Below are 12,760 nucleotides of genomic sequence, written 5' to 3' on the forward strand. Positions count from 1 at the left end.
ACTCTATTCTAACTCATTAGTAATTAGGATGTTGGCTTAAATGAGAACCCCCAATATGGCTAAATATTTACCCCTCCAATGGGAGCTGGAATACATATCCCTTTCTTATTTTTATTGAAAAAAATACGAGTGGATAACATACAGAATGTACAGGGATGAAGTAAAAAAAAAAGTGTACATTAAGAAGTTGCACAATCATAATGTGATTACGAGAACAAAATACAACAGAAGAGGACGTGACTAAATTAGAAAATGTGAGTTCCGTCTGATTATGGACTAGAAAGAGCAACATGCGGTACTAATACAAGTCAAGTATTATATACATTCGACACAGTCTGTGGTTTATAGATGGGTCCAAAACAGAAATAAGGTTGGCCGACCTAAACTTCAGTGACTCACTATTGAAAAATGGCCAACAAAGTTTAGCGAACTCAACTGATTAACAGCCTGTGTGAGGGCAAAACTTGAGGAAAGGTAGGAAAGCCACATTCTCTGGGGACCCCATGTACAGATGCAAGGTACAGGTTCTTATAGTTGGAAATTGTTCCAACGAAGGTTGCCAAATCAGCAAAAATGTATTGGGTCAGTGAGAATCACCATTAGTTTTTCGTTCACCAGCATACCATGTACTTGTCACTTCACTTTGTGGAAGGAGAGCACTGGCTGGCATCTTCCACGCCTTTGTGATTACAAGTTATGTGGTCATAAAAATATGGGACACTAAGATTTATTCTTTCTTGGTTAGGCACTCTATTGGCTTATGTAACAGAGCTTCCCAAGGGTCTTTGCCCAAGACTGAATGAGTTGAAGTTATAAAATCATGTCCATAATATGTGTTTCATATTGCCCTGGTCTGAGCAGCCCCGAAAACAAGCAAAATAAGTAGGGAGATACTTTATGATTCTTGCTGGGGTATAGTACCATTTTGAATTTTTTTTAAACGAGTTCTCCAAAGCCACCACATACAGAGTGAAATAGAGACTTCCACATTTTGTTCCAGTCTTCAGGGGATTGCATGACACCAAATTCTGATTCCTAGCGCTCGCAATAAGAAGGGGCCTGGGTATATGAAGAACCCAAAAGTGAGGAATATAGCAAGGATACTAGGCCTTGAGTTGTTGGGCAAGTGTAGCATCTAGTCTCGAAAGCCATTGTAGGCAATGACCAATCATGATTTCTAGTAAGGATTCCAATAGGTGGCGTATTTGGGGAATGAAAATGTTCAGAATTTGGCATTTCATATGCATGTTGTATACATCTTTCAATTGCTGGAAGAATGTATGCGCCATGTAGTCAATACACACCACTTTCAACCAACCACAATGTTCTCTGCTAATGCGAGATTTCACATGACCCAAAATATCTGTTCTCCACCAGTTGTTCCCTCACCCTCTGACAATGGCTAGCACAATGGACAATGCCAAGTGGCATGACTGCAATACTGAATGTATCCCTGTTGCCAACCCTACACAATACAGATAGAAGCTGGAGCTTTGCAGTAATGTGACTGCAATAAAATTAATGGAAGAAAAAAATAGGAAGGAAGACAGAAATGTCTGTTAGCCTTTCCTGCTACTTTAGGGAACAGGCCATAGGAATAAGAAATCTTTACTGAATAAGGCCATATGTCCAGCTTTTTCACCTCCATCCTTATACAAATCTCTACCAATTTTACCCTCCCATGGGACTTATGACAAAACAATATAGAAAAAAAGTACAATGTATTTCATTATATGCAATATTAAAATACATTTACATAAAAATGACTCTTGGCAGGGTAATGCATCTTTTAAAAAAGCAAAAAACCCATATGTAACTGGTGGGAATTAAACCGCAATACACCCCATCCAAGAATTTCTTCCCAGGATGTTCCCCAGCCATCAAATTCTAACAAATTAAAATGTATTCATTTTACAAATCTTCTTCAGGGAAGGGTTTGCCAAAATGTTGGCCATGTTACTATAGAAAAACTCACAGCAAATGGCTCATCTCTGTGGTACAAATCCTCAAAAATCATCAGGGATGGTATATGGACACACAAAGGACTGTGGATATGCCCAAGGTCAGCTCAAGAGAAAGCAACTCATGTAGCATAAAGTGCCCTTACAATCTGGAGCCACTAACAATTATGTCCTTCACTGCTGTTTAGCGGAAGCCAGAAGGGGTGTGTGCACAAACACACACACACACAGGGCCACGAATATGAGGTCAGCTCAAGGTGACTGCAACTCATGTAGCATAGAGCATCCTTAATGTCCGAAGTACTGTGGTATAACTACCTACTTTTTGTTGCTTCTCCCCCCTTTTCTGTGCTCTGCAAGAGGTTGAAAGCGGGTAAAATTTGGGTACTTATACTTTTTGCATTTAAAAAGTACAGTACATTTTAATAATACATACAAAGCTGATTAATGTGTGTCTTTTAGATTTACCTCGAGTTCAGCTACAAGTTTTAACCCAACTCTAGAGCTGAAGCATAGGTTTAATGACCAGGCGCCCACACCTACTGTAATAGCACCCAGACCTGGCAATTTAAACTGCACTGTGGTCAAGCAGGGGAAAGAGAGTTGTGTGCCTCCATACCTACTATTTCTTGTTTCTCTTATATAAACTAGGGATGTGATGCCTTGATTACCCCTCGGCCTGACCTGATGGCTCCAGTGGGTATACAGGGAGAAGCCAAGCATAAAGAAAGATACTACAAGTAAGTTCTTCCTGTCATAAAGTAAGCCTGTTAGTTACTTCATACTTAATGGACAAAGAACAGGGCTGCTTTAAATTTTGCACTCATTTTAGGCATACAAAGTGCTTACTGGTTGCTAAGAGTGGCACAACCAATCTACTCTGCATTACTCCCTAAAAAGTTTAGACCAATGGACTTAAAAGAGCTGCTGACAACGTAAGAAAAGAAGAGGAAAGAGAAAAATAGTCAAAGGGAAAAAAAAAAAAAAAAAGAAGACACATTTTATAAATATCAGGTTATACAAACCTAATAATTTGGAAACTACAATTTACCAAGGCAAGCTCCTGCCAACAAGAGGATTTTGTAGCTGTTGCAGGCTATGACCAGGATGGAAAAGAGCATTATCTGACAAAACGGACATTCCAACCAAGGTAGCAGATGCTGGCAAACTGGTCTCCACACATCAAATTACTAAATTTTGTATTCTGACTGGAGTGTTTTTAGTTGGTGTTATCTGCCAGGAAATCTTGTCATTAATTTTACGCGGAGCTGAGCTGTGGGCTTTTCAATAGCCGGTGAACCATTATGCACTTGGCAGGCAGTTATCTGTAACAAAATGCAATGGGCTCGGAGGAGGGCCCACTAAAACATACATGTCTGGCTGACTGTAGTGGAAAATGATAATATTTTGTCTAGTCTGCTAGGACCTGTATTATAAATGGGAAGCTGCCAGAGCGCGCCATGAAAAATTACACTTGGAGGGAAAATAATCAAACAAAAAATAAATAAAATAACACAGAAGAAAGGGAGGGTGAATTCTATAATATGAATTTCAATTTTCACTCATTATGAGAAGATAAATCTTCTCTTCCAGACGTTCAAGTGAATGCATGCCCCAGAAATTTGCATGAAAAAAAAATGTCAATGCATTACCATAACTTAGCAGCTGCTGAAAAATCTGTTAACTTCTCCCTGACCATGTGCGGCATGCAGACTGTAGGGATCAATTATGAAAACACAAAGGATGGTTTATATGGTGATGCAAAATAATTGCTGCCATCAGCCTTAGCAACCGGTATCGACAGCACAATGGCTAGATGCTTGTGTCACTTTCCTCCCATACTCCCAAAGATATCCTGGTAAAAGATTTGACTCCTGTTTAATTTTGCCCCATTATATGTCTATAAGGTAGGGTCCTTAGATTGTATAGCTCCTTGAGCAGGAACTGATGTGAATGAAATGTAACGCAATGCTTAAATTGTGGGCTCTATAATAAAAGCTATGGTAAACATTGCAGACAGCTAAAGCCCCACTCCGGGCAAGTAAGAAACTATCCCTTGCAGCGGGGATGTACATACACTACCAATGGTTAATTGCTTGTTTTGGTCTAGGAGATGCTCCCCACGATCCAGTGGTCTAGGGTCCTGACGTTATTAAGGCCAAAGCAGAGTGCACAACCCTGCAATGGACATGACAACGCTGAGGGACAGTCCTCTACCAGATCATGGGGGAGCCCCACCTGCCAGGGAACAGAGGATCAGGCAAGTAGAACAGATTCTCCTCTACCCTAAACAAAATGAGCTATTAACCCTGCAGTGTAAGTTCAGCCTCTCTGCAAAGGATCATTTTTTAGTTGGGCTTTAAGTCAGCACTGTGAACAATGACAGCCGATGGGCTGCTAGGAGTTACTATACTGCACGCAAAATAAGTACAATGCTTGGAGACAGGATGATCTCACTTATGGGTCCCACTTGCACTACACAAATTTGGAAGAAATAGATGCACTACCAGAGAACTATACAGCCCTATTCCCCCACCTTTGGGGAGGCTGAGACTTCAGCTTCCACACAGGTGCAAGGCATATTAGGAGCCTTGCCAGAAAACTCAATTCCTAACTAAAGTTCTACCGCACCCCCAAATGCAAGCACATACAAAAAAAAATGATGATTATACTCGCCTAGGTGGCTGCAGCATCAATTTGATGCTCCATCTGCCCCCCGGCGGCTCTGCAGTGAGAACTGACAGATCAAATACAGCTGATCGCCCAGTTCTCCCACTCCGCTCTGAGCAGAGAGCCATGACTGTCAGTTACCACCTCTCTGCTCTGCCCCGCCAGCACTCACTGGAAAGCCGGGCTGTGGAGGGGCTGGCTCAGGCTCTCAGCGAATCTGTAAAGTCAGGATCCTTCCAGAGCCTGGACCAGCTGAAGGATGTAAAAAAGGGTCATAGGAGTGGAGAACGAACTGCACTCCTGTGACCTACAGGAGACGTACAGCCAAAATAGCTTTGGCCATACTTCTCCTTTAAACCCTACATTAAGGCAAAATGATGCAATGGAAAAACCTGTGTACGAAGAATGTTGTGGCGGTGTGCACCAATTGAAAATGAGACGTATCCCACTAGCACACTGGCAGCCTAGAAGCAGAGCAAAGCTTTATCTAATTCGTTCTGATGTGCAATTGAGGACATGAGGGATAATATAAAAACTTTTAGGAGGTTGTTAAGAAAGAGTATGGATCAGTAGTTACCCGCACTCATAGTGTTATGGTGATATCTCTCAGTGTATGAAAGGTAAGAATTCAGCATGGCTGCACCCATTAGGATCTGGCAAATATACAAGACAGGTTACCGCTAGGGCCAATTTCAGGGGTTTTGTTCGTTTAGCAGTTGAACCCAAACACACACACACACACACACGCAGGATGCCTATTTTAAATCTGGAGGAAAATCTATTACCTATGCATGTACTGTACATGCCTGCATTGCCCCTTTATGTGACAAAGTATGTCTCAAAATGGCTTTGTACTGTAGGATAATCTGATTCATGTTCACAGTCTAATCCATCTGTCACTATTTGTTTTCCATAGACATAAAAACAGCTGACACTGTCATGTTTTCATTGATGTACGCAATATGTAGCAGACCTCTCAGGCTCTAATGTTTATTCCAGAAATAGTACACGTCACACAAAATGTACGTTTATAAAAAGAAATCCCAGCAAAGGAAACATGGCACAGATGTGCTAATGAAGACACAACATGTTGCAATGAAGTGTCCCATATCCATTTTTAATTGGTATGCAACTGTAATGCCATTACATTTAAACACTTTCACAAAGTCTAAACAAGTGAGAAAAATGCATCCACTTTATATGGATTCATTGTTGGCTCAGCCAAATGGCTCTCAGAATTTAAAAAATAATCTATAAAAACTGGGAAATACAAACAAAAAATAAATAAATAAAAAAGGAGGAACAAAGTCTGTTTATATTTTGTACTTGAAAAATTAAAAGCCTTTCTATGGGGGGGGGGGGGGGGGGGGGAATCATCTTCAACTGAAAAGTAATGACCCAAAGCCATGCCTTCTGTTACAAAAGTGGTGAGGATAAGTTTCTTCAGCAAAGAAAATAGAAAGTGCCAACTGCTCTGTGGAATGCCGGAATCACTTTGGTGGCAAGAGTCTCTGCATTTTAAAAGGGATCTTTTACTGGCTTGTATTACAGGGTACAGGTTCCAGGGTGGTTAGGGTCTGTGCCCACAGGCTTTTGTTTACTTCAAATGGGTTTTAACAACCCCATGCAAGTCTATAGACTAAAGCAGGTCAAAGGGAATTTAGAAGCCGGTGGTCAAATGCACCCATCACCTCAGACCTCAGAAGCATCTCAAACTACTGTTAGGCCGCGTACACACGCGGGGACTGTTCGCTCAACTTTGTACGTCAAACAGTTTCAGCGGACAGTCCGCTCAAAATTAGCATGGACGGACTTGCCCACACACGACGAACGAACAGTCCGCTGAAACCGTGCGCGATGACGTGAACGGCACGTACGACGGGACTAGAAAACGACGTCCTATACACTGCAATGCAACCTTCGGCGTGTAAATTCTTTCTGAGCATGCGCGAGACTTAGTTTGACGAACAAGCCTACACACGAGGGGACTGTCCGCTCAAACCAAGTTTCAGCGGACAGCTTTTCGGAATTTCCGAAAAACTTTGTTCGTCAGACTGTCCGCTGAAACTGTCCGCTGAAGCCCACACACGAGCGGACTGTCCGCCGAAACACTGTTCAGCGGACAAAGTTGAGCGAACAGTCCCCGCGTGTGAACGTGGCCTTAAGCTACTTGCTTGTTCCAGGTGATCCCAAGAGCCTGCACCTTTAGGTTAGCAAGGGTAGCTTCATTATTTAATTCTAACCTCATAAGTTAATTTAAAAAGAAACTTTTTTAAAAAGGTGTTCCCCGGCACTTGTTCACATCAGGGCTGCTTTATACCCCTTACACATTAATAGGAATGCAAAAGCAGCTCAGAACAAGAAGAGGTTAAATAAATATGTAAAGGAACTTATGCCGTGTACACACGACCGGACTTTCCGGCAGACTAGGTCCGAAGTGATTAGTCTATCGGACAATCCAATCGTGTGTGGGCTAGTCTGATCTTTTTTCGAAAAAAAATCCGGACCTAGAGATAGAACATGTTTCAAATCTATCCGACGGACTCAATTCCGACTGACTAATTGGGAAAACCGTTCGTCTGTGTGCTGGTCCAACGGACCAAATATAACGCAAGGGAAGCTGTTGAACTTCCTTGTTTAGTCCCATTTACATCATTGCGTTCAAAACTAACTGACTTACGAACGGACTTAGTCCATTTGTGTGTGGCCAAGTCCGTTCGTTAAGTCCATCGGAACTCCGCCGAAAGTCCGTCAGGAAGACCGTCGGACCTAGTCTGCCGGAAAGTCCGGTCATGTGTACGCAGCATTAGAGGCATGTCAATTGCAAGCTGTATAAACCTGAAGCTACATTGTCCTAGCTACAGTACACAAGTCAAAACAACATGCAGCCCTAATAATGTACAAATATCCTGGCCTATAATGGGCCTTAAAATTGGCTCTCTGGCCCAGTGCTTGCTCCTCCTTTAAAACCGAGACTTCTAGCTGAAGGGTTGACTTTGTGAAGCCAGTATAAGCCTTAATGCCCAGTGCCCATGCAGATTGAATTTTCCTTTAGCATCAAGTAAAATTTGTGTAGAATTACTAAGTACCAATGCAAAAGTTTAGTTTTTTCCCATAAAAGTAGTTAGTTTGGAATCAGATTGTAGGCAACATAAAAGATAAAGAAAAGGGTTTAGGAGGGGGAATATTTAAAACCAACCTATTAGGAATCTTAGAGATGTCTACTTTCTCTTTTGCCTGGACATAAGGAATCACTACCACTTTCTTCAAGTCTGGTAATCCTGAGGAAAATGGAAGAAAGATTACACTCAAGAAGGTGGTAGAAAATACAAACTGACCACAAATATTACACAATATAAAACAACTGAATGACACAAAAGGTTGTCATGTTAATGGTAAAAGAAGTTCTGCAAGTATAGTTTTTCAAACGTACTAGGGCTCAAACCTCTTACATTAAAAAGGCAACGTATGTGGAGTCAAGGGTTGAGGACCCCTTGTGTACAGCAAACTATCAAACCTCATGCCCCAGACCTTACATATTGTAAAAAGGCCGCAAACTAACATCTAATATGCTACTGACACTATGGTGGGGTGTGCTTTCAGTGTGAGATTTTATAAATACAGAGGGTAAATAAAGTATTGAACACCACACCATCTTTCTAGGTAAATATATTTTTAAAGGTGCCATTGACATGAAATTTTCATCACATGTTGGTAACAATCCATGTAATGCATACACAGAAACCAAAACAAAGTTCAGTAAAAGTTATGTAATAAAATAGAATGACACAGGAAAAAAAAAAAGTATTGAACACATGAAGAAAAGGGAGTTGCAAAAAGGCATGGAAAGCAGACACCAGCTGAAATCTATCAGTAATTAGAAAGCAATCCTGCCCGTTGTTAGTGCAAATTAATATCAGCTGGTTCAGTCTCAACTGGTGGCCTATAAAAAAGGTGTTATTACCAAAGGTGTCATGCAAGAAACACCACATGATGGGTAAAAGCAAAGAGCTCTCTGAAGACCTTTGCAATGTTATTATTGGAAAACATACTGATGGCATTGGTTACAGAAGCATTTCTAAACTTCTGAATGTTCCAGTGAGCACTGTTGGGGCCATAATCGGGAAGTGGAAAGATCATCATTTCACCATAAACCGGCCACAACCAGGTTTTCTGACAGGAGTGAAAATAATTATCTGAAGAGTTGTCCAAGAGCCAAGGACTAATTGTGGAGAGCTTCCGAAAGACCTGTAATCATCATATACAATGGTTTCAAAGAAAACAAGAAGTAATGTACTCAATGCTATGGCCCGTATGCATGCTCACCACGCAAGACTCCATTGCTGAAGAAAAAGCATGTGGAAGCTTGTTTAAAGTTTGCTACACAACATTTGGACAAGCCTGTGAAATACTGGGAGAATATAGTCTGGTCAGAGACCAAAACTGAACTCTTTGGATACCAGAATACACATCTGTTTGGAGGTCAAATGGCACTGCACATCACCCCAAAAACACCATCCCAACAGTGAAGTTTAGAGGTGGGAACATCATGGTGTGGGGCTATTTTTCAGCATACATAGTGCTGGCAAAATTCATATCATTGAAGCATGGATGAATGGAAAAATGTAGCAAGACATTCTTGATAAAAATCTGCTGCCATCTACCAGGATGATGAAGATAAACGAGGGTGGACATTTCAGTAAGACAATGATCCCAAACACAAAGTCAAGGAAACTCTCAAATGGTTTCAAAGAAAGAAAATAAAGCTGCTAGAATGGCCCAGCCAATCACCTGACTATAATCCAATAGAAAAAGATATAGAAAGAACTAAAGATCAGAGTTCATAGAAGAGAAGAGGCACAGAACCTTAAATGAAGACTGTGTGGAAGAATGGGCCACAATCACACCTGAACAAAGCATACCACTAGTTTCTCCATACATTTCATAAATTTCAGTTAGCGTGTTCAATCATTTTTCCCATTTTATTACACAAAATTTCTGAACTTGTTTTGATATCATTGTATGTGTGGCTTGCATGGGTTGTTACCGACATGTGGTGGAAATTTCATGTCAATAGTACCTTTACTATTCTGTCTGACTATATTACCAAAAGTATTGGGACGCTTGCTCTTACACGCACATGAACTTTAATGGCATCCCAGTGTTAAGCCCTGTATGCACGGTCGGACTTTCCAATGGAAAATGTGCGATCCGATCTTGTTGTCGGAAAATCCAATCGTTTGTGGGCTCCATCAGACTTTTTCTATCAGAATTTGGCAGACAAAGTTTGAGAGCAGGATCTAAAATTTTCCGACAACAAAATCCGATTGTTTAAATTCCGATCGTGTGTAGACAATTCCGATGGACAAAGTGCCACGCATGCTCAGAATAAATTAAGAGACAAAAGCTACTGGCTACTGCCCTCTTTATAGTCCCGTCATATGTGTTCTACGTCACTGCGTTCTGAACGATCGGATTTTCTGACAACTTTGTGCGACCGTGTGTGCAAGACAAGTTTGGGCCAAAATCCGTTGGCAAAAATCCAACAGATTTTTTAGTCGGAATGTCCGACCGTGTGTACATGGCATTAGTATGTAGGGTTCAATATTGAGTTGGCTCACGGTTTGCAGCTACAACAGCTTCCACTCTTCTGGCAAGGCTGCCCACGAGGTTTAGGAATGTGTCTATGGGAATGTTTGACTGTTCTTCCAGAAGAGCATTTGTGAGGTCAGGCACTGATGTGGATGAGAAGGCCTGATCAGAGCACCTTCTTCCACATGTTTTCTGTGCCCCCCACATGGCTTCTTGGAAACTACAAACGGGACTTCTTGTAGCTTTCTTTCAACAATGGCTTTCTTGCCACTCTTCCACAATTGCCAGATTTGTGGCATGCGCAACTACTAGTTGCCCTGTGGACAGATTCTCCCACCTGAGCTTGCCCGGCCTTTCAGTTTAGGTGGGCGGCCCTGTATTTGTAGGTGTGCAGTTGTGCCACACTCTTTCCATTTACGGATGATGGATTGAACAGTGCTCCTAGATATATTGAAATCTTGGGATATTTTTTTTTATTATAACCTAACCTTGCTTTAAACTTCTCCACACCTTTATCCCTGACCTATCTGGTGTGTTCCTTGTCCTTCATGATGCTGTTTGTTCACCAAGGTTCTCTACCAAACCTGAGGGCTTCACAGAACAGCTGCATTTATACTTAGAATAAATTACACACAGGTGGACTGTTTCCTTATTAGGTGACTTCTGAAAACAATTGGTTCCATTAGATTTTAGTTAGGGGTATCAGAGTAAAAAGGTGGCTGAATACAAATACACACCACACTTTTCGGATATTTATTTATAAAAAAGTTTGAAAAACATTTATAATTTTCCTTCCACTTCACAATTATGTGCCACTTTGTGTTGGTCTATCACAAAAATTCCCAATAAAATACATTAATGTTTTTGGTTGTAGCATGACAAATTGCAAAGTGGTATGAATACTTTTTCAAAGCACTATAAAACATACACATACTATATATACAGAATATGCAGGCATACAGATAAATCGGGAGGGTTGTACCTTTTACTACATTATGCAGCTTCTCCAGATGTGCATGCTCCTTTCCATTATAAATCACTGCTTCCACAGAGAAGATCAGCTTAGGCTGAATTTGGGAAAATCTGTCCAGGACTCCCTGCATTGAAGTGCAAGATTAAGACAAACTGTGAATACAAGACTGAACCACATACAGTTATTCATGCAACAAGTCAGTGTCAGCTATGAGTAAGCACTGATTCCAGTGCGAAACGCATCAGGATTTTTGCACCCTTTTTCTTTGCTGTGGATTATTTGATGTGATGTGACCTACGATTTTAAATAAAATACAGGATTTTAAGTCTTTCAGGTGTGCGGCCATCCAGAGTTTTGTCCTGCCTACCTGCCTATTGTGTTTGTATCAGCCAGCACCTGGGGCTCACTGATAGGAGGAAGAGCATTTGCCCTGGAGGGCTATCCTGGAGCGGTGGTTTCCTTTTCCTTAAGTCAGTGTCCTAGTTTGCTTTTTTTTATTAGGACAGTACAAAATGAGGTAAAAATGCCAAGAAAGATTGTAGTAATCAAATGGCAACCAATCAAGTTTAATCTTTTATCAGTTTGGAGCAGTTATTAATACCATCATGATGTTCAGACATACTGAAACACATTGATCCCCCAGACCTGAAAGTGAATCTGTGACCAGGCTATGGACATTCAAATTTTAACATTTTTTCACAAGCAGTAAGTATGCTTTAAAACAAACACTCGCTGACCTCTGCAGCTCTAGGCACTGTAAAGCAATTCACTCCCAAATTTACATCAGAATTTTTGAAGGTCTTTCACATTGTTCCTTTGAGCAGCTGAACTCACTCGACCCCTCCCCCCAGCAGTGTCTTTGTAGCCTTCCAGCCCTCTAATACTGTAGTGCAGTGGTCACCAACCTTTCAGAGCACTAAACTCACAAATTTGAATCCCACGTACCACCAACACACAATCCTCTGGCACTCTGCTACACACTGTTGCCTTACACAGACTCATTGGATCTCACATCCTTATCCAGCCATGTGCTAGAGCTCAGTGTTCCCTCCCAGAGTCTGATCAGCGCCGCCATTGGAGGACCCCTCCTTCACCTTCCGCTCTCTGCACTACTCCCAGCACCCCCTTCTGAGTTCACAGGAGCCAGAACTACAGAGGAGGTATTGGGTATCTATGTGTGCTGACCTTAAGGACTGTCAGCGCTCATTGAGAACACTGGAAACATTGAGCGGTATACATCCGCCACAATGTTGATTTGTGGCATAACCCCTTGGGACCAACATTTTCTCGTGGACCAGTGGTCGGTGACTGATGCTGTAGTGGATGTGAACATTGAGCTGGTGCTCTAAGAAGAGGAGCAGAGTAAGCTGGTGAGAATGCCTTCTGCAGCTACAGGGGTCAGTTAGGGCTTGTTTTAAAGCTCCTTTAATGTATAATAAAGAATGTCAATAGCCTAACCACAGATTCAGTTCAACGTAATCATTTAATTTTGGTAAACCCAGGCTGTGGGTATGACTGTGCACCAAAAGAGATTCAAGTAAAGATTTGCCAACTTAAATCTAGT

The 12,760-nt window shown here is 41.5% G+C and overlaps 1 protein-coding gene across 1 annotated transcript in view; it reads right to left on the reverse strand.

Annotated features, from left to right (window-relative positions):
• Positions 1–12,760, reverse strand: part of AACS (acetoacetyl-CoA synthetase) — a 135,171-nt gene that overhangs the window by 52,189 nt on the left and 70,222 nt on the right. The window contains exons 6-7 of the mRNA XM_077461821.1: positions 11,206–11,320; positions 7,831–7,912 (exon numbers count right to left, since the gene is read on the reverse strand). Coding sequence (XP_077317947.1) covers positions 7,831–7,912; positions 11,206–11,320 — 197 coding nt within the window. The remainder of the gene's footprint in view (positions 1–7,830; positions 7,913–11,205; positions 11,321–12,760) is intronic.

Source organism: Lithobates pipiens, unplaced genomic scaffold (assembly GCF_037356315.1).
Source record: "Lithobates pipiens isolate NorthernLeopardFrog02 unplaced genomic scaffold, aLitPip1_a1.2 Scaffold_3, whole genome shotgun sequence".
Taxonomy (NCBI): domain Eukaryota; kingdom Metazoa; phylum Chordata; class Amphibia; order Anura; family Ranidae; genus Lithobates; species Lithobates pipiens.